At 43.2% G+C, this 21,235-nt stretch overlaps 1 protein-coding gene across 1 annotated transcript in view; it reads left to right on the top strand.

The window, feature by feature from the left end:
* Positions 1–21,235, top strand: part of LOC138203590 (kelch-like protein 29) — a 204,821-nt gene that overhangs the window by 125,817 nt on the left and 57,769 nt on the right. The window contains exons 6-9 of the mRNA XM_069158583.1: positions 2,565–2,703; positions 9,360–9,556; positions 11,811–11,923; positions 13,623–13,769. Coding sequence (XP_069014684.1) covers positions 2,565–2,703; positions 9,360–9,556; positions 11,811–11,923; positions 13,623–13,769 — 596 coding nt within the window. The remainder of the gene's footprint in view (positions 1–2,564; positions 2,704–9,359; positions 9,557–11,810; positions 11,924–13,622; positions 13,770–21,235) is intronic.

Raw genomic sequence — 21,235 nt, forward strand, 5'->3', positions numbered from 1 at the left:
TGTTAGTAGTCCATGATATACTTACAAACTGCCCTGTAGCATCTATGAACTTGCAGCTCTGTTTTGCAGAGCCTCAACAGTCCTCAGGAGATTTTTCCTTCAGGAGTATTGAGACATTTGGTGTTTGAAAGCCGCCGTGGTTCCACTGAGCGCGGCCGGCTGTGCTTCACCACACTCCACGCCAAACCTGAGAATGGGGACGCCATGTGCGGTTTCATGGTCCCTGGTGGTGATGAGTTGTTCCAGGGCGCTCACCGATCTCCTCCCCCCCTCCCTCACCCTCCTCTCCTCCAAGAAGCCATAATTAGCTTTTCCATCAGGCATTCAGGTGTGTCTGCACGGCTCCGAGGGAGGCAGCCATTGTTTGCTGACAAGTGGAGTTCTCTTGTCTCTTCCCCCCCCCCACCCCCCCCACCCTCCTCTGACTTTCTCTATTCTGGGTGCAAATGGATGGTATGCAGTGTGGCTGATTTGAGGTGAGAGCCATATCGGTCGCTGGAAATTCACTAATGCAAACTCAAAACTACTGTGTATTCACTATTCACAGTCCATGCCCACACAGTAATCAGATAGCTGGCCGACTGACAAGCAGCAGTGGAGTGGAATGTGGAGAGTGGAGAGAGATGGATGAAAGACAAGGAAAATGGCAGCCTTTGTGTTTGCGTGTGAATGTGTATGGCTCACTCTAACCATGCAGTGCTTCTAGTCAAAGTACAGCAGGCCCACTGTCAAAGCATTGCATCTCTTATTATTTCTTTCCTCGTTTAGTATTCAGCATGCTTATTAACCAGGTCATTTTCTTTCTGGTCATTAATTCTTTGAAGTGATCACTCTGAAGGATGCGCCGCTCAGAGAAAAGGCTTTTACTAAAGCACGCTTCTGAATTGCACCTTATTTGTCATGTGTCCTTATACTGTATAATTTCAGCACCCGAATTAATTCGGAGCCAAGCTCCCGGTGTCAGACAGAAGAATGGAGGGAGCTAAATGAGTAGATATTCCAGCCAAATAGAGGGGCGAATGTCATTCCAGGTTAATTAAATCTGAGCTTTGAGTCTGGCGTGAACACAGACCTCTTTCAAGATGCTAACAAAAAAAACAAAAAAAAAACTCAGCTCGGGTGTCACCGGTATAATCATAAGTCTGATCAGTTTCTCACATTTCAAGGCCAGACAGCAGCTCTGCATATTTGTTCGCAGGACGTTTCTGACAACAAGTGGCTCACTGTGGCTTCAGATCTGAAGTTAGTGTGCAGATTAGCTTCAAGGAAAAGTAACCCTTTGTGCTGATTATGGGAGGATTTGCCACCTTTCTTATCTAAATCATCGTGTATCTCACGCTGGGGCTCTTCTCCCAGCATGCAATATGTGCCTTTACACTACGCAGGCAGCACTTTGTGCCAAACGAGTGTTTACTATGCCTCACAGGCTGCTGTTTCTTTAAACTGCTCGACGACAGTATGGAAGGTGGCTGCCTCTATAATCATGATGTTCCACATTATGGCATCTGGAGCTTATTATTTGGATCTCTTAGTGTTCTCATTTAGTGGCATTCTCCATAGGAGATTAACAAAGCTACAGTGTTGGCTATCCCTCCTAAAGCTGTGAAACAAGTTGGTAGTCTCCCGCTGGTTTTCACTCTCAGAATCCCCTCACGGCGCCTCATTAAGATGCAGAAATACAAGCGCCTCCGACCCAACGTGAGGGGAAGGCCAGGCTTACCACGGTGCTCCTACACCACAACTCACTGTGTAGTGTGGCCTTCAACAGCACATCTGTTTGCTTTAAGCATGTTCTCCCAGAATGTGTTGTCCCTCTTTTTATTATTTATATTTCTCCCTTCCAGAAGAGGAAGACGCAGGTGGTGTGGGTGAGTCGTTTTCTTAGAAAGTACGTGAGAAGCGGGTGTTGGGATTTGGGGATAAGCAGCAGTTCTCTAACTGAGCAACGTTTGAAGGTCAACTGCACGCTGAGTAGGGCATTAGTGAGAAGCCAAAGAATTTTATTCCAACATGAATAATGTATTGACAGTGTCTCTGTTTTCAGCCCACATCTCTTTTAGATGCTTTTTAATCTCATTCAGTTTCCCTTCATTGAAGTTCTAGTGCTGCAGTGTAAATTTGCCAAAGTCAAATACAGTTAAACAAGTGTAATTTCTCATGATAATCCTAGTTTTTGATCTCATTCCTACTTCTGTTATCCATGCTTGCTTTGAATATTGCATATTCCTCAATATAGCATCTAATATGCGAACTACGTATTATATTTTTTTAGATGCGCCTTTTTCTGATAGCTATTTTACACACTTTGTTTTGCTTTTGCTGAAATGTTTGACTGAATCTGTACATATCACTTCTTCTCTTATCATTTAATGAACATTGTTCCTTAAGACTTGGCCAGCAGTATTGTGTTCTTCAATCTGCACTTTCCAACAGTTTGTTCTGCTTTCTTGTTGTCATGCTATTGATGCACATGTATGTATGTATGTATGTATGTATGTACAGAAAAAGAGGAAAAATTCTAAACCCAAATTTGGCACTGTCTGTTTCTTTTTCTTGTTCTACAGAGATGTTGAAGGAGTTGAACCAACAGCGCAGAGCGAAAGAGTTTACAGACCTGAAAATTATTGTTGAAGGCAAAGAGTTTGAAGTCCACCAAAATGTTCTAGCTTCCTGCAGCTTGTATTTCAAGGACCTGGTGAAAAGGTTTGCCTTCGCTCCCCCCCACCTCCTCCTCCCCTCCCACCAGCTGTTGATCCAATCTGTTCTTTTCATAGGGCGCATTTGTGTCACTTTTTTTTCCCTTCCCCTCTCTCTCTTGCAGGTGTGTGAAGACTTTGGTTCCTAGCACAGGGCCAGCAGCCATTCCTTCCTCTTCCCACTCAAATGAATGTATCTGAAACTTTGGAGAAAAAAGGTCAACGTTCGTCATTACCTTTCCTCCCCATGTAGGGCAATTTAACCACATTTCCATTTTAATGAGCAGTGAAAATGTTCCATGACTGGGGATGTTTTAAAACTCACCAAAGGGCCAAAACAAAAGAATCATACACTCTACACTTTGGGTGGTAATTTGCCAAAGCCACACTGTCCTCTGCGGGCAGAGGGATTTTTTTTTTTTTTTGTCTCCCAAGCTACTATATTTTTCTGTTGCTAATTCTTGAATTTTTGCTTCAAAACACTTTTCATATGCTAATACATCTTGGTTAGTGTGATAAAAAAGACATTTCAGAGTCATAAACAAAGGATGAAACAAAAGCACATCTAAGACAACTTACTGAATCACCACTTTCACAGGTTAACACCACCTTTCACTAATGTATTCATTTGATTTGGATCCAAGTATTCCCCTAGTATTCTGCCCTTCATACTCCATATTTTTTTTGTCTTCACGGCCTGTTTTGTTTTCGTGGGTGCTTGTCTGTGTACTTGTGTGTGTGTGTGTGTGTGTGTGTGTGTGTGTGTGTGTGAGAGTCTGAGTCTCTCAATATTGTGCGCATGAGTATGGCTGTTTAAAGTCTGATAGCACAGGTAGGCTTTTTTTATCTGCCTTGTTTTCCGGGGAGGGAATATCATAAATCCCTAATGTCTTCATCCTTACTTCAAATCCTTGCAGGTGCTTTCGGCTTGATTGAGAGTCCCCTGGACACAAAGTTGTTTTGCCACCTTGATGTTGTGCGCGTGTGTGCGCGCGCGTGAGTGTGAGTATGTGTGTTCCTGCTTGCATGGCTAAGATTGAAGTGCTCAGCAAAGACAAAAACAAACAGAAAGACACAAAGGGTTGGTAGCGAGAGCTGGAATGCCTCAGGGAAGTTTGCCACTTTGCCCTGCAGCCATGTTGCCTCCACAGTGAGCTCATCAGAGAGTAGAGAGCTGCTTATCACCAGCCGCGGCCTCCTCGCTCTCCAGCGATACACTTGTTCTCACTGAATGGGGATGGAGCGAGCAAGACCAGAGCAAGAACAGAGGTAGAGTAGCAACAGAGCCACGTCTGTACTCGGACCACTCATCTCCATGACAGCTGCACACCACATGAATAAAACAGAGACACTGAATCTTCTTTTGACCTTGACAATAGCAGAGAAGCTTCCTGAGAGACTGAAGTGACTTTGGGTAGAACTGAAGCCCCCATGCTGGTCAACCTGTCGATCAGATTGTCTCGTCTGTGCCTCTTATCTGGGACATTGCCAGATCATTTATGCGCAAAGACAGGGCCCTTGAAAGACACCCAGGGCTCCCAGAGGAGCGGGCTGAATTTCAGCGAGCTCATCTTCATGCTTGCCGCTGCTTACATTGTCTGATTTTTATTGTTTAATTTGACAGTTTAATAGAGTAAATTCTCATTAATTGGTTAATTCAATGTAAAACTATTTGTATTTATTGTCATAACATTGTCATTTTTTACGAGATTATGACTGAAATAGAAATTCTGTCATTCGACTTCACACTGGAGAATGTCAAATGAATTAGTTATACTAATTGTTAATTTTAGAAGACATCTTTGGTTTGACGTAATGAAGTCAGGATCATTAGCATTATGCTAACACGACACCATCGGCGGTGGCTACTGTTGATTTCATAAGACACATGGCACCTTGAGCTTATGGAAATGAGAAGAGGGCGGCGGCAAAAAGTTGAGGAGAGGACAGAAAGGGAGTTCAGACAGAGAATATGAAAGTGACTAAAGAGCATACGAGGTGGAGCAGAGAGAAAGAAAGAATTTCAGTCATAGCTCTGAGGTCCTTCCAGCCAGGCAGAGTGTCACAGGCTCAGTCAGAGAGGAGCAGAGAGCCAAAGGCCTGTCTGTCACTGAGTTACGACCTCCCATCGGCTGCTCGGGTCACTTTTTCAGCACGGCTGGAATTATGCTGATGCTACACGTGGCTCACTACTGTCCACGTCTTTATGAGGTCAAATACGAGAGAGAGAGAGAGAGAGAGAGAGAGAGAGACTTCTCATATGCTCCATACCCCACCCTTCCTCACCCAACTCATTCAGGAGGTATTCACTGCCGCTCAGGCCCCCTGTCAGCTCATAAACCAGTGCGCTGTGTGGGTGTGTGCAGTGAGTGCTTGAGATCTGGAATATGTGTATGTGTTCAGATGCACTTGACATAAAGCGTGAGACTGTGTTTTACTGCATGCATGCCTCTGTGTGTGCGGACGGACGGACATAATTCTTGTGTTATATCTGTATTATTCAGAGTAGTACAGACGTAATGCTGGAGGGTGAGGGAGTGCACTTCACACTTGTGTTTTTGGCCACACACACACACACGCACACACACACGCACACCAACCCACCCACCCACCCACCCAGTGACTTATTTCAGAAATTAAAGCCTCACGTGGCAAAGAGTTACACATTTTGCAGCATAGTTTGCATGCAAAACAGAAACTGGTCTACAAACACAAATGTCGTCTTTCTCCCTCTAAGTCCTCCTCCGCTGCCCACCTTCACCTCCACCATTCAGGCCTTCCCCTCAGTATGTGTGCATTCAACATCCCATCATTTACCCCACGATACCTGAAGGATATAATGCCGTTCTGAAATGTGTGCACACGTTTGCCCTCGCCCCCCTCCCAAAAACCCATTACCTTACCCTTTAAAGGGCCAATGCACAGAGCGAGGAGACAGATCATCTCTGGTAATTCCTTTTTTACCCCTCTGGATTTTCCAATAAGTAGGCTCACCAGCATTTAATTTATGGCCACCGCATCTCCACACCACAGTAATGTAAAAAGCTCCCGAATCTTTGAGCAGCCCGACACATGCTTTTATGCCATTTGTTTCTCCCCCTCCTCTTGAGTGCGGCGGCCCGGGAGTTTTTCTACGCTCATGAGTCAGAGTGTTATGACAAGGAGACGGGTAGAGAGCTGTTTCAAAGCCCATTATGGTGTCGTCCCTGTGTGAACACTGCGGCCCTGTGTGTGCTCTTCAGCCTTCTGCTGCTCCACTCAGCCTGGGGGAAAGATAGGTTACTGTTATACCCCAATTATATATTGCAACATTGTCTTGACTAGTGATATTTAGAGGGCCAATCCCCCCCCAAATTACAGAATTAAGTCTTTATAATTCAAGTCAAACAAGTTTTCCCCCCGTGTGAAGAGAAGAATATCTGCACTTCTCCCCAAGAAAAAGTTCTAAAAACAAGAAAAGTAGTGATTGCGAGAAGTTCTCTTAAATCTCTTATGTTTGTAATATAGGTACAAATCAATCTTGTTTTTGCGTGAGGCCCAGTTGGCGTGGCTCAGAAAACACATCATTAAGATTGTTCATAGGAACTATTTCTTTTGAGGAAAGTAGTTCCAATGAAAGCGTACTACAGTGAAGTCTGCAGAGCATCCAGAATAACCGGGACTTCTGAAACGAGATGGTACTTTTTTAAAGTTACTTTTTAACAATGTGTGAACACTTTAACTGAAATTTTGTTGACTTTGCTTTTATTGTAATGGAGAATTAAGTCTCACAGATGGATATCTCCAAACCTGAGCAACTAGAAAATGTCTTTAAACCTGTGAACTGATCCTTTAATTGTGAATCTTTGCTGTGTTGGCACTTGCAGAGGATTCACATTTGTGTTTTCTGTTGTCACTCCTTAAAATAAACTTTTTGTTTTTGTATCAAGAGTTCTGTCAATCCAATGTCTACATATGTTGTTTTTTTTTGTTTTTTTTTTCCTCATGCTGATGGCCCTGTGTTCACACTCGGATGGACTTTTGAGCGTTTAAACTCTCCTCCTGTCACCCTGTCCTTTTTGTCCTTTAGAGCATCTGACACAAACTGGATTGTTCCCATCATGTAGCCTTGAAATCTCCTCTTACGGATGTTACGGATGCAATAACGTGGCCTCAATACTGGAAAAACAAACACAAACAGAACATTAATCCCCGCACTGATAAAGCGGCTGCATTGTTTATTTTTATAATTTATTCCTGATTTATGTCATGACAAGATGTAAATGCAAGCCATTTTTAGCCCAGACGTTCTTGGCTATGCATCAGAATGAGCTTCTATCTTAACACATCTTGGTAGTGTATATACTTCCCCAGAATAAATGGTCTTGTAAGAACAAGCTAAATGTATTCCCTGTAAATGGGCTTTTTTTTAGGTTGAAGGATGTATGAGGAAGTGTCTGTGTCTGTGCGTGCGTGTGTGTGTGTGTGTGTGTGTGTGTGTGTGTGTGTGACTGTGTGACTGTGTGTGTGTGTTTTCCTGCTCCCCTCCCTCCTCTCCGCCTCTGCTCACCACCATTTTGACAGTCTCTGCTGATTTTAAGACTTCCTCTTGAATAAGTGGTGCATTTTTCACAAACAAATTTCTTTGCCTGAGTGTGCCCATCTCCCCCCCCCTTGCCCTACCTCTCCTCTTCCTCTCTCTCCTGTCCTCCCTGCCTCTCCCACTATTTAAATTTAAGTCTGCAATCAAACGGCAGCATAAATATCCACCTCTTTTAGAAGCTCCAGAAAAGTCATTTCCATAACATAAGTGCTCAGACAAAACAAACTGCCACTCCAGCCTTTTCCTATTGCACTAATTGACCAGGTTGATGAGCATGCTCTTCTTTTATTTTTAGCTCTCCCCCCCCCCCCTCCTCTTTTCTTCCCACCTCCCTTCATCACTTTAACCCTGAACAACACTCCCCCTTTCCCTTCTTTCTGTCTTACTACCTGCCCCCACTGCAGGGCTTTGTGCGGAAAAAGGGCAATAACACTATGTGGCTTTTTGCTTTGCAGGAGGAAAAAGAGTAACTACCTTGGTTTTTCCAGCCAATGTCCATCCAGAGACAAATGCCATTCGTCTTTCATTTTATTTGGATGTCCTTCTCCCCCTTTCACCTCCTGAGTGCGCTTTAAATGACGACTAATGTCTCAGTTCATACACCACAGGCTACTGATGATTATTGCAGCGGGGACAAAGGCTCTGTTTAGGTGTGCTGGTGTATTTTTTTCGGGGGTGGGCGGGGTTATCTCTTATTTAAAAGACCAAGGCACAGTCATGGAACAACCCAAACCCTCCCTCAGAAGGATGGCTGCTGGCTCCCTGTGGAAGAACCGTCTCGCCCTGCCTCCCCTATCTTTTTTACTTCCTCCTCATCGACGACTCCCCCCCACACCCGCTCTCTCTCATATCTCGCCTTCACTCCAGCCATTGTGTCTATCTGTCTCATCCTGTTTGTTTTGTTGTCTGTGTCTCACTTAATGCTGACTGTTTGTCATGATTTCTAATCCAACAAACTGACTTCTACACCAACACACACACACACACACACACACACACACACACACACACACACACACACAAGAAACGAGACACACTCTCACAAGAGAGAAACAGACAGAGTGTTATCATTGTGCTACTATGACTGGCAGAAGCAAACGGCCTCCATCCATCTTAATGTAGGCTACTTTTCATATTGTTGATGTCCGTACCCGCTGGGAGCGAGACACAGCAGTGGGGGCATGCATTCTGCGGGGCTTTGATTCCATTTATTTTGCCCTTGAGTGGATTATTGTTTCACATGGGACATTAAACATGGGTGGTGAGGTGTTATTTAACGCTCTCATACTTCCCCAAGGAGGTCCTTGCATGTGAACTAATCTCGGCCATTTGATCCCGGTGAAGTCACAACGTGGCCCAGTTCTGAAAGCAGCCCTCCTCTCCCCTGCACATCTCAGGGTCTGCATTATGAGGGGATATCATATTCTATCTAATTTGCTCATCCAAGCACTCCCTGGCACGTCTTACATCATGCCAGGAGGAGTAGATGCCCCGCTTTGATATCCAACACGGCAGCGGTGGAGGCTGCCGAGCGGCGAGCGCTCTCCAGCACAACCTGCTTCAACCAGCACACTTTACATCCCACCATGTGTCAGCGTACGAACCGTGCCATCACTTTCTCTCTCTCTCTCTCTCTGTTTTCTGTCTTATAGCTCATGTGTACCCTGCCATGTATGCATGTTCCCCTCTGAGACTATGCATACATGAAATTGCACATGTGAAAAGCATGCCTGTTGAAACAAAGCAATAACTTCTGTTTGCCTAATCTTTGTTCAGAGAGGACATTTTGTTTCAGATGCAGCGCTATAGTTGCAAATCTGCTCGCCCCATAGAAAAGTAGAAACCATCCAAAGTTGTGTTTTTTGTCCCCTTTTTCACTTTACGTTGTTATCTTATTGTGTAATGATTCTCTTATTTTCTCCCCACTCTCGTACTGGCCCAGGTGTGTTTAGGTGTTGTGTGTAGCATACATGTATTTGTGTCCCTATCTTCTTATTTTCTTTGTTTTGGTTTTCTTTCCTTCAAGTTTTCTCTCTGAAAGCCCCCCCTAACTCACCTCTCTGCCGTGATTGGTTGATCAGGTCGTCGGGGGAGACGAGGAGCGGGGAGATGCTGGAGCTGAACATGACCAACATCAGCGCTGACGTGTTGGAACTGCTGCTCGAGTTTGTCTACACGGGATCGCTGGTCATCGACTCGGCCAACGCCAAGACGCTGCTGGAGGCTGCCAACAAGTTCCAGTTCAACACCTTCTGTAAAGTCTGTGTCTCCTTCCTAGGTAGGAGAAGAAAACAGCAGGGGGCTTAACTGTGTGTGTGTGTGTGTACCCTTATATCAGCAAGTGTGTGTTATTACATCAGATATGCCTGTGCAACCTTTCTCGCTACATGCAACCCTGTGTATTTTGATATACGGTCATGCTTCATCACTATGCACAACCTTGCAGAAAGTCTTGTGCAGAAGTTAAATTTCCTCCCTGACCCTGGCACATCACACTCCTTTTTGTCATGTTTCCAAAGCTTGCAGCTGTGACAGAATTCTGCCCGCTAAAGCTCTCAGCTGGGCACGGTGCCTCTGATCAGGTCCCACTGGGCAGGGCGAAGCACGGGGGCAGATTTATAAAAAGGTCAATTGTCACTTAAATGTCAAATCCTCTGGCTTGAACCGCGATGGAATCGAGAAATAGCAAAACAGATTGATACCTCGACAAGGTATGCAAAATGGAGCGCAGGAGGGAGAGTGGTTTCCAGGAGCCCAAGGGGTCCCATGGAAAAGCTTCATGACATGTTACACATTTTAGTGGGTCAGGCAACCAAAAAGCGGCAAATGTCAGGTTTTGCATTCCATTTTAAAAAAAAAAACAACAAGGTTGTTTTGGGTATTGGTAACACAAGGGAAGTGCATGTTAGCAAAAAGGTCAGCGGCAGGAAAAGAGTGAAAGGAGAGTAAAAGAGAACCAGCAGTTCAAGTTATTGATTTGTTTTTCTCGATTTGAAAAAAAAAAAAAAGAAAACAGAAAAACAGAGAAGCCATTTGTAGACTTCATTGCCAGCCAGACGTCAATCCATTCCTCCTCGACAAGATTCATGACATTTCAGCACATTAGAAGAGGGAGAAATACAGGCGCAAGAGTGTGTCCTTGAGCAAAGGGAAATTGATACGGTGTCAGAAATTATTGAAGTTTGTAACAAATACACTGAGGAGAAATGGCAAACATCTCTTCGACCTACTTAAACCACTTTGATTTGTATTCAGACGACTTCACATTCAGTCGAGTTTCTTATTGTGCGCCGGCTGCTTTGAGAAATTGTGACTTTTTTTCTTATTGGAAGATCAAATGTGAATTAGTAGCATGCTCATCTGTTAGGAAAATGTTGGCCACAGTGGGAGAGATTTTCACATATTTTCACATTGTCTCAACAAATTAAACTGCAGACCTGATTGTCTCTCATTGAAGACGCTGATGAAAGGATTGTGAAAGATAATGTTCTGAGTATGTGAGCATGCACAGAGAAATAACTCATCTGCTCAAATAGCCAAATAAAGGGATATTTTCAGACAGGCTTTTTTCAAGCACCTCAATCCTGACTTTGATGCAGCGTGAAGCCTGCTTTTATTTGGTATTTGGTTTGGCTTTTGTTCAGTTGTCATTTACCAGATGTTAGGTGACCTTTTGTGGCCGATGTTTGTTGTTGGGGAAAGACTCTCGGACTCTGTCTTCGCTGATAAAAGGCTTGGCGTTGCTCTCCTTTGATGGCTATTTGTTTAATCAGGTGTCTTTCAGCGCACACTGACCCATTTGATCCATGCATTAGCCAGCTTCTGTGTGCATGTGTGTGTGTGCGTACGTGCGTGTGTGCACCACACAACTGACACGTTTCCCTGCCTTGTGATAAATGGCGGTATGTGCTAAAAACAGCATTTACACACACCACCATAAATGCTGCACCCTTATAAAAGATCACAGTCAGTAGCATAAGCCTTCTCCCTGCTGGCCTGGCCATCAGGGTAGTTTCATATATTCTTAGCTCAGTGTGTGTGTGTGTGTGTGTGTGTGTGTGTGTGTGTGTGTGTGTGTGTGTGTGTGTGCGTGTGCGTGCGTGCGTGCGTGCGTGCGTGCGTGCGTGTGTATAGTAGATCCTGAGATCTGACAGGACTTTTTTAAAGTGGTCCAGCTAATCCCAAATCCCGCTCCCTGCCATCCACCACCTCACGCCCGGGCTGTGAGCGATCGATTCCCCTCGTTGTTTGTCCCCGGAGCCGTTTTGAGTTATTATACTTGTTCTCCTTCAGTCTCAGGCAGATACACAGCCCAGTAGGCTTCGAGTCCACGCTACCTGCAGCTGCTTTTCTCTGTCTTTGCAGCTTTGTGCGGCTGTGATCTTTTTATAGATGTCTGAATGCTGTTTTTTTTCCCCCTCTCGTCTTAATCAATCCGCTTTTGTCTTTTGTTTCTCTCTTGTTTCGTCTTTTCCGTCCTCTCTGTCTTTGTCCGTCTCCCTCGTCCCTCTGACCTTCTTTATTAACTCCAGAGAAACAGTTGACTGCAGCGAACTGCCTGGGAGTGCTGGCGATGGCTGAAGCTATGAGTTGCACCGAGCTCCACAACATGGCCAAAGCTTTTGCACTGCAGAACTTCCCTGAGGTTAGTAGAGATTCATCCTCTTCCCCAATTCTTTGATTGCTGTGGAACAAAGTTACACAGAAGCTGAGAAACAATAAAAAGCAAAATATCATCAACATAACACCGAGATCAGCCATCAGTAAGTGAATGACTTGTTTTACTTGAGCACCTTTTTGAGAGACTCCATGCTTTACAATACAGTGGGGGATATTGTACTTTCTACTCCACTAAATTAAGTCGTAGGTACTACAGTAGAAGAAGATTAAAGTCTTACATATAAAGCATACACAAAGCCCATTTAATTTGATCCATGTTTAGTTTAAACTGTAAAATATCGTATGGCCCAGCTCGTTCAGTACTTTAGATTAAAATCAAGAATTTACCTCATAGGATGTAGCTGACTGAAGGATCACTGCAGGATACGCTTTGTTACAAAGCAGCTTTTTGATAACTTAATGGAAAAATATTGGCAATGCTTTTGAAACGCTAACAAACAGAAAAGAAATTCAAAGAGATCTCGGATTGCATGGAGGTTATAAACGGGGTGAATTACACAAAACAACACAGAATAGAAAACCTGAGAATGTATTCCAGGGTTTTAAAGTACTCTGCCTCTCTGACCTTAGCCTTTTGCCACCAAAGAAGAAAATACAGCATTTTAACTGGGATGTTGAATACAGCTATTCATCAAGAAGCATTTAAAAAGTGATAAAGGAAATAGCTCTACATTTGGGGAAATACACTTTTCCACTTTTCAACAACGAGGACACAGTTAGTTTTGCCAGCTTGTCTCTACTAATATCAAGAAATTGGTACATTGGAGAGTATGTTTGCTGTGAGGCTCCCAGGCGAGAGAAGTCAATGCACCTGCCACATGTTACCGAGAAATGCACTGAATCAGAAATCACTACCTGCAGTATTTTAATGGTTTTATTTGAGCATCTGAAGTGTGAAATGTTATACAGTATACATTGTGTATACAAATGTAGTATTTATGGTGTTTACACTACTTTTTGCAAACAATACCAAAATGCTGAGATCAAAATGTCCTTCTTATGATCTTTTTTTTTTTCACGCATTTGATTAAACAGAGAAAATATTCAGGAAAAAGCAGCTAATAAATAAAGCTATTTGTCATAAAAGAGAATCACATCAGTTATGAAACTTGGAACAATCAGAAATCAGATGAAGTAATATGAACCTGCTGGTGATTTTTATTTTAGTGTGCACATTTCCTTCCTTAAGTACTGTTGTTATATGTCATACTTCACAGACATAGATGGGAAGTTTTGCGTTGTCAGCCCAGTCATGTAAAATCAAATATAATGAAAAATATTCCAAACTACTGTACCTTCTGGTCACTGCACTGGTTACAAACGTGCCTTCATATTCAGTTTATGCAAGAAAGAGCTGAAAGACTGTCTCCACTCAAAAATATCAGTTTCACTTCACTGGGATGTTTGAGCTTCACTGTAGAGAAGGTTCAGTGAAGGTTCAGTGTTCATAGTTCACAGTTCACTAAAAATCTGTTTTAAGATTCTTCTGACAGTAAAAACATTATTTAAAGTGCGTATCTGCGAGCAGGATTTGTGACATCACAGCTAAACCCTGTCCAATAGCCAACTGACACAGGTGTGATGGGGACACTGTGGACTCACATGCAAAGATTGGAGATATTTCAGAGGACAATATACGTATAATGTATAATGATGTTTTTCAGGTGGCAGGTCAGGAGGAGATTTTGAGTGTGTCCAAGGAGGACCTGGTGTCCTATCTGTCCAACGATAGTCTAAACACAAAGGCCGAGGAGCTGGTGTATGAGACGGTCATCAAATGGATCAAACAGGACCCCAACTCCAGAGTGCAGGTAATGAAAAAGAAACAAATTTCTTCAAACTGAGCACATGCAGTCATTGTTTATGTATCATGAGACAAAAACAGCAAGCCAAAGCTCTTGTTACCACTGCCAGCACAGATTGTATACGTCTACAGAGCTGTATTTGTGTGTTGTTCTATCGACCCTCCCCGTCTTCTCCGGGAGGTGTACAGCATGAAAAAGCAGACGAGTGACTCCTTGTTCTCTCTCGGTAGTGTTCATCAACTTTGTGCTTCGGATGCAGCCTAACGCAGCAGTTGTTCGCAATCCCAGGAGTGCTTTGCCCTCACAATGCGCTCTATTATTAGTTACACTTCATTTGTTTCTGAGACACTGTGTGGCATGAAAAACCAACAAAAACACAGACAGCCGCGGCCCCTTCTTTTTCTCCATATGCCTAACAGGTGTTTGATGTATTCCTCCAGGATGTTAATCATAATAAAAAGGTTATATCTTCTAGATAGGTATTGACAGTGAGGTACAGCAGGTCAACTTTTAACAGGCGCCCAATCGATAAGCCTCAAGGTCATAGCGTCAACTCCAGCCCACGTCCATGAAAAGGTAAATGGACTGCATGGGAGACGGATATCAATCCAGCAGGAGAAAACCTCCGCTTGAGAGATATTTATGGGTTCAGTCCCAAAACCATGAATTTAAAGCTGATGATTTTCAAGTATTTTATAGCTGTTTTAAAAATGAAGGTGAGATTATTATCAGATAAATTACACCAGTCCATCACCGCGAGAATCCTTCCCTCAAAGTAATGTCTCCTCATCAAGCAGCAAGTGAGGGAAGCGCCTTTTATCAGCTGAACCAAGATTTGGTACAGCCCTCAGCGATCGATGTTACTTTACTGGCGCCCACTTTTATGAGGCACACACGTCAATATTTGAATTTTTCACCTCCCGGATTAAACATTTAGCGTTTATCCTTTGATATGTAGCAGTGAGGTGATTACGGTGAAATCCATCAGGAGGTGTTTCGTAGTGGAAAATCTTAAAGTATTAAGTGCAACACAAAATGTAAAGATAAACTATTGAAGCGCAGATGGTGATAACTGCCAGAGATGAGATAAGAAAAGTTGTTCACATAAGACTGAAAAAAGAGAGAAATACAACTTGTTTTATGGGAGAGGTTTTTGTGGCATGGGCCCTCATTCACCAAGATATTTTTTCTTAAAACACACTTTCGCAGTTTTTAACGTAGATTCTAGCAAACCGATGTTTTCTTATTTGTGGTTTGTCCTTAGGTAAGAACAAAATCTACGCACACTCAAGAGCACACTTATGCACATCTGAGTGCTGACATGTTTGTTCCAATTAAATGGTTAATGTGTTTTCTTCAACTCTATACTTGAATAATATTATAGTATTTAATCTACTCTGACATTTTTTTTATAATTCATAATTTTAATAATTATTTTCATTACTTAACAAGCATTATGGTTTTGAATAAACACAACACTAACACTCTGAGGACCAGACTATGGCTTTTCTGAACATTATCATGCCCTTTTATGGGCATTGGCAGGGTATTTACTTATGCTAATTAGAAACAACTGGCACGCACTTTCAATTAAGAACACGTCATTAATCTGACGTAGACTTTTCTTTGGGCTTTTCTTATGAACAATTTTTTTTTTTTAATCTTAAGAAGATATTGGGGAATAAGGCCTATTGTTATCAAGCTCCTACTAAAGTTAGAATTTCTGGATTCGCTGATAGGACACTTCCAAAATCTCAAATAGCTGTAACAAGGCTAATGCACAGTTTTTAGGAGAGCATAGGATCCCTGTCATCTGCATCAAAACCCTGTACCCAGCTCCGTCCGGCCGACTCCTCCAATCTCACACTCTATTGGAGAGGTATAGAGGTGACTTACTCAGATGAAGTAGAAGAAATTTTCCCGGTTGCCTGAACAGCCCACCACACTTGTTCCTGAGACGAGACACCCGGGTCACCGCGTCTTGAGGGAGAAAAGGAGGAGCGATGGGAAGGGAGTCGGAGCGAGAGAAAGAATCAGAGCGAGGCAGGAAGACAGAAAGGGGTGAGGGGTGATTGAGAAGAGAGATGGTGAGAAGTGAAGAAAGTGAAATGGAAAAAGGGGCCCCTGTGTTCTAATCTGATATCCAACGGTTTGTGCCTCTGCACACAGCCATGACATCCAGGCAGCGGAGATGTGATTGAGCTCATGGTCAAGCGCAAATCTCCTGCCCATGTGTGACCAAAAAATAAATAAAACGGCAAGCCTGCGGAGAGGACAGCAGAGAGGAGAGAGAGAACCGACTGCCTCCATAATGCCACAGGAGAAGGTTATGTGACCCTGAAGGCCGAGTTTATACACATGGTCCAGCTCCAGCTCATCACTCCCACCCTCCCTCGCCTCTGTCCCTTCTGCCGTCCTGCAGGCAGAAAGTAGCGGAAATCACTCCCCCAGAACCTGTGACACGTTTTAATGACATATCAGGGCAGAATGTCACAGCACTGCTGAAATCTCAGGCAATAGGGAGAGAAAAGCTTTAAGCCAAAGTTTGGGTGCATTTGCATTCATTCGAGCGTGCATGCTCTGTGTCTTTGTAAGTTTGTGCGTCTGTGCATGTGCTGTGGGTTGTAAGCTGCAGGCTATAGAGTGGAAAAGTGGCATATTGGAGGCGCTGGGTAAATAATATGCAATTTTCTCCCTCCACTATGCTGTCACTAACAACCGATGGCACCAGGAAACGGGGCCCGGACATCGCTTACAGAGACTCAGGGAGAGCATTTGAGCGTTAATAATGGTTTGCTATGAGACACAAAGCTGCTGAATGAAAGTAGAGAGCTGTTTCAATTTTCTTTTGATTGAGTATCATTGAAGGTGTGCCGCCCTGTAACCATCTGTGTATGTATGTGTGTATACTTAAGTGAAAAAAGGAGTTCAAAAAGAAAAGAAAATACCCTTCCAACAGAGAAGCGTTTGGAAGAACCTACTTCTGAAATTACTTATTAGACAAAAAAAATGTATATACGGCCTTTAAACTATTTAATGTTTAAAATCATGTTTAAAGGAATAATTTCACATTTTAAGATAAATACCTTTTTTTTTTTTCACAAAGTTGAGGTTGGACTGCGACACGGCCACCAGAGCCGATCGTAGCCATTCCAGACAGAACTCCTGATTCCAGCAGATGAGCCACAGCGCGTTTCAGAAGCAGCTTTCCACAAAAAATACGTGCAAAGTCTACTTTTGACGGGCGCTATGTCAAGCTGCACAAAGCAGAACAGCCATCAGGTAGTTAGACACAGGAACGGCATGGAGAATCCACTCAGTTTTCAAAATAAAAAACCCTGTAATGCATTCTCCTCCTATTAGCTGGCACTTAATGTAAAATCGAGATATGAGACACTATTAGGAATCAACTAAAACAGACAGCTGTATTAACTTTGTCTGTAGGTTACAGCGCAACAAAAGAAGGACATAAAAACAATAAATATAATTAAATCAGAATTATTTTTTTTTAACATTGTAGCCTGCTTAGTCATGCTGGATACACAAAAATCTAAAAAATAATGACCAAATCGGGAAACCAACCAAATCAGACTGTCAAAACGCTTAGGAACAACACAATGTCGTAGACCAACGCTCGGTGGAGTCCACAGGTCAGACGAGAAGATTGATACCAATGCTATATCTGTCTCTGCAAAGCAAAGCTAACTAAGATGTTACTTGGTTGTACTTTGGGAATAGCAATGGCAATTTTTTTCTTTCATCTTAGAGGCTAATCGGCTATTAAACGATGTACAAATTAGCACGTGATTCATTATTGTCTTTTAATGCAGCCTGAATAATTTTCGTACATTAATGTACACACTGATCATAAAACAAAACTTCTGAGAACATACTCCTTATTCAGTCAAAGACAAACAGGAGGCTGCAGAAACGCTGTCCTGCGTCATGTTTTCTCTCTGAAGGTGCTGACAGAGACTGACCTGTCCTTCTTTTCACCCGGCAGTCTTTTGTGGGACGACCACAGACACATGGCTCCAATTATAACAGGCCAGTCTCTGCCAAATCCTTCAATAGGACCTCCATTACGCCTCAATTCAACATATTTCATAAAGGATCCTATCTTGCCAGGTGACTCAACCTGACAAAAGAGCCTGATTAATTGGCTCTTTGGAAAGTGGCCAACTAATGTAACAGCTAAAAAGCACAGTTAATGGTGTATTTTCATGATAAAAAAAAAAAAAAAAAAAAAAAAAAAAGCCCAGCCTCGCCATTAGAGAGGACCTGCTGTCCTCATCAGAAATAACAATGGCCTGCCCTGACATTTTCAGCTCTCAAACCTAATTAATATAGTTAAAGGTATTACTTCTTATGCTTATAAGTTACTGCTTATCATTTGGTGGATTTTATACAATTGACTCTGGTAATGTGATTTTTTTTTTTTTCTCTCTCTCCAGTACTCATTAAGAAGAAAAAGAAATATTATTTTCCCAGAGCAAATGATGCTATCATTATGTGGTTAGAATATAAAATTATCAAAGGCAAAAAAGCTTTGACGCTGAGGAATAGAATAGGAATAGAAACTGAGATTCCATGTTATACCACTCATTTACCTTCAAAACAACTAATGACCTCATCAGCACGAGCATCACTTTTAATTCAGTGATTCTCTTTTTAGACTCCAAGTTCAAAATATAAACTTTTCATCATCTTGAACCCCTCAAGGAACGCTTAATTTGTTTTGTTTTTTCTGATAAGAGGAGCTTTATGTTACAAAAACCCTTCTTGAAGAGGAAACTGTTGTAGAGCGAGCTAAAATAAAAGTGACACAGGTTACTGCTGGCGTGATCTGTGACAAACACGCAATTTGAAGAGACAAAGCCAGGCGATGGAGATTGATGCAGCGGACAATGTTTTCTTGTTCTTCCGCCTCCTCCACCCTTTCCGTCTCTTTCTTTCGTTCTCGCCTTGCTCATATCCCAGTAATGTACTCAAACGTTCATACAAGACTGGGGATAGCTTGTGTATCAGCCCAGAAGTACGACTTGTGTATTAGAGAGTGGACGGGATCTGATGCAAGCCAGTGAACTCCGGACCCTCCATCCTCATCTGTGTCCCTTTGTTGTCCCAGAGCGCACTCAGTCCTGATGTGTGCAGCCAGTTGAAGCGCAGCCACTCAACCACAGCGGCTGCGTATCCAGAGCAAGTTAAAGGCGTCTCATTTCCACTGGGTTCTCTGAACACACGAGAGCTGCATGAGCGATAGGATTTATATAGAAAAAAATTATAACAAATAAAAATGTACTCCACTGTGTCGTCATATAGAAAATACTGACTTTAACAGATACCACTAGATGTCAGAGGTAATTCGGGGAGTTAAAAAGAAAGCCAGAAACTTTTATTTTAATATGTAAAAGCAGCTTTCCTACGAATATGTTTTGAATTAAATCAGCGGAATAAAGCTGCGGTCTTTTTTTGAATGAAGTCATGCTGAAATAGGCCCACAGAGGACGACACATTGCACCTGTCAGTAGTTGCTCAGGGCGGCGTTCAGCGTCTGTCGTCCGCTATGTCTCTCTCTCTCTCTCTCTCTCTCTCTCCCCCCTCCCCCCTCCATCCCCCTCCATCCATCCTTCCGGCTGATATACACACGCAGACATGTCGCCGCGAGAGCACACAAAACATGATCGGTAAAGCATTACTCGAATCCAAATGAAGTGCCATTTGCAGGAGCATATTTTACTCATCCATAATGTGTTACCACAAGAAAAAGCACATGCATGTGTTTGTTCGGAGGAACCCGCCGCACACACTCAAAAAGGAACAGAGTTACGGTCATTGCAGCCGAGTGGGTTTGTTAGCGCTGTGAGGGTAAACATGGGCACACGCTCTGGTGAACACACACTTCGAAGTGAGTCAGTTAGTGTTTGTGTTTGTGTGTGTGTGTGTGTGTGTGTGTGTGTGTGTGTGTGTGTGTGTGTGTGTGTGTGTGTGTGTGTGTGTGTGTGTGTTGGGACTTTTTTCTTTGTCATTCAGGGTTGTATTTTAAGCATCATGTCGTCTATTTTTCACCCTAAAGTAGACGCATACTTCTATCTGCTCAGAGCAAAGCAAATGGATATGACCGTTTGTGTGTCATTTATTTGATGCCACCATGGCACTGAATCATTTTACACACACACAGACAGACACACACACACACACACACACACACACACACACACACACACACACACACACACACACACACACACACACCCCGTAAGAGGCGTTAGTCCTCACTGACAGTAGTGGAATAGGAAATGCTCAGTGGACATTTGTCATCTGTGTTAGCGGATGGCGGCCTCCCGGCTGCTTCTCTGCTACCTCTGACAGATCTGAGAGGCTCCCTGTTAGACACATTATCCCTGCCTTTCACCGGGGCTCAAACTATTCACATCCTCTGTCCACCTGTGTGTGTGTGTGTGTGTGTGTGTGTGTGTGTGTGTGTGTGTGTGTGTGTGTGTGTGTGTGTGTGTGTGTGTGTGTGTGTGTGTGTGTGTGTGTAAAGAGAGGAGAGAAAGATGTTTTGTTTTTTGCAGTATTTTTCCGAGTAGATGCAGCTGTGATAATGCTGCGGGGCATGCGCATCCGTTTGCACTCTGAATGTTGACCTGGTGCATCTGTGTGCTCGGTCAGTGGGTGTAAGATGGATCCCATTAGGGAGGTGAAGTCACAAGGTGTTATCTGGGTTTCATATCAGAATATAAGTGGATACGCATATGAGAATGGAACGGGGGAAAAAGTGTACGTGAGCGTGGGCCGACAAGCTAAAGGGAAGATTTCCATATGTCCTCAGTTCTCCTGTGGATACTTTCCATATGTTTCACGTGTTATAAAAACATTGAACTCCCTATTAGAAATGTGAAAAGATCACGTTCAGTAGGCGCTGTGTCTTGCATTTGGCACAGGAGCTGTTATAATTTGCATCCATTAGATGCCGTCTCTGTTCAAAAGTGTAGCCTACAAGGACTGTTTGGATGAGTAGACGAGAAGATGAAAATGACAGGTCACACCATTCGTCTGGAGGGATGGCACTCGTGTTCATGCTGCGTGCCTGTGCATGAGGGACTGATTGCTCTAGAGCTTGTTGGAGATGGAGAGAAATGGAATCGGATACATACCGCCTCTTCTCATCTCCTGAGAGGATGTTACTCATTGGTCTGAGTGGCGTGAGTGCTCTCATTTACCGAGTTCATGTCACACACATGCACACATATAGACAAATGAAAATCTAACCCTTTTAGCGCACACAGTCCAAATGGCATGCATCCAGCGTATACTCTTCATTCTCCATGCTACAGGAGAGGAGGATAAAAGCCTGCATGTTCGAGTTGTCATCAATATTTACCAGAGTTATCACCCAAGGAAGGTTTAAATAGCAAGCGTTCTGCTTACCTTTTGGATAATTTATTGAGATACTGAAAAAAATCAGT

The sequence above is a fragment of the Embiotoca jacksoni genome, unplaced genomic scaffold, assembly GCF_022577435.1.
Source record: "Embiotoca jacksoni isolate LCO1_2020_lvr unplaced genomic scaffold, fEmbJac1.0.p SCAF_23, whole genome shotgun sequence".
NCBI classification, from domain to species: Eukaryota; Metazoa; Chordata; class Actinopteri; family Embiotocidae; genus Embiotoca; species Embiotoca jacksoni.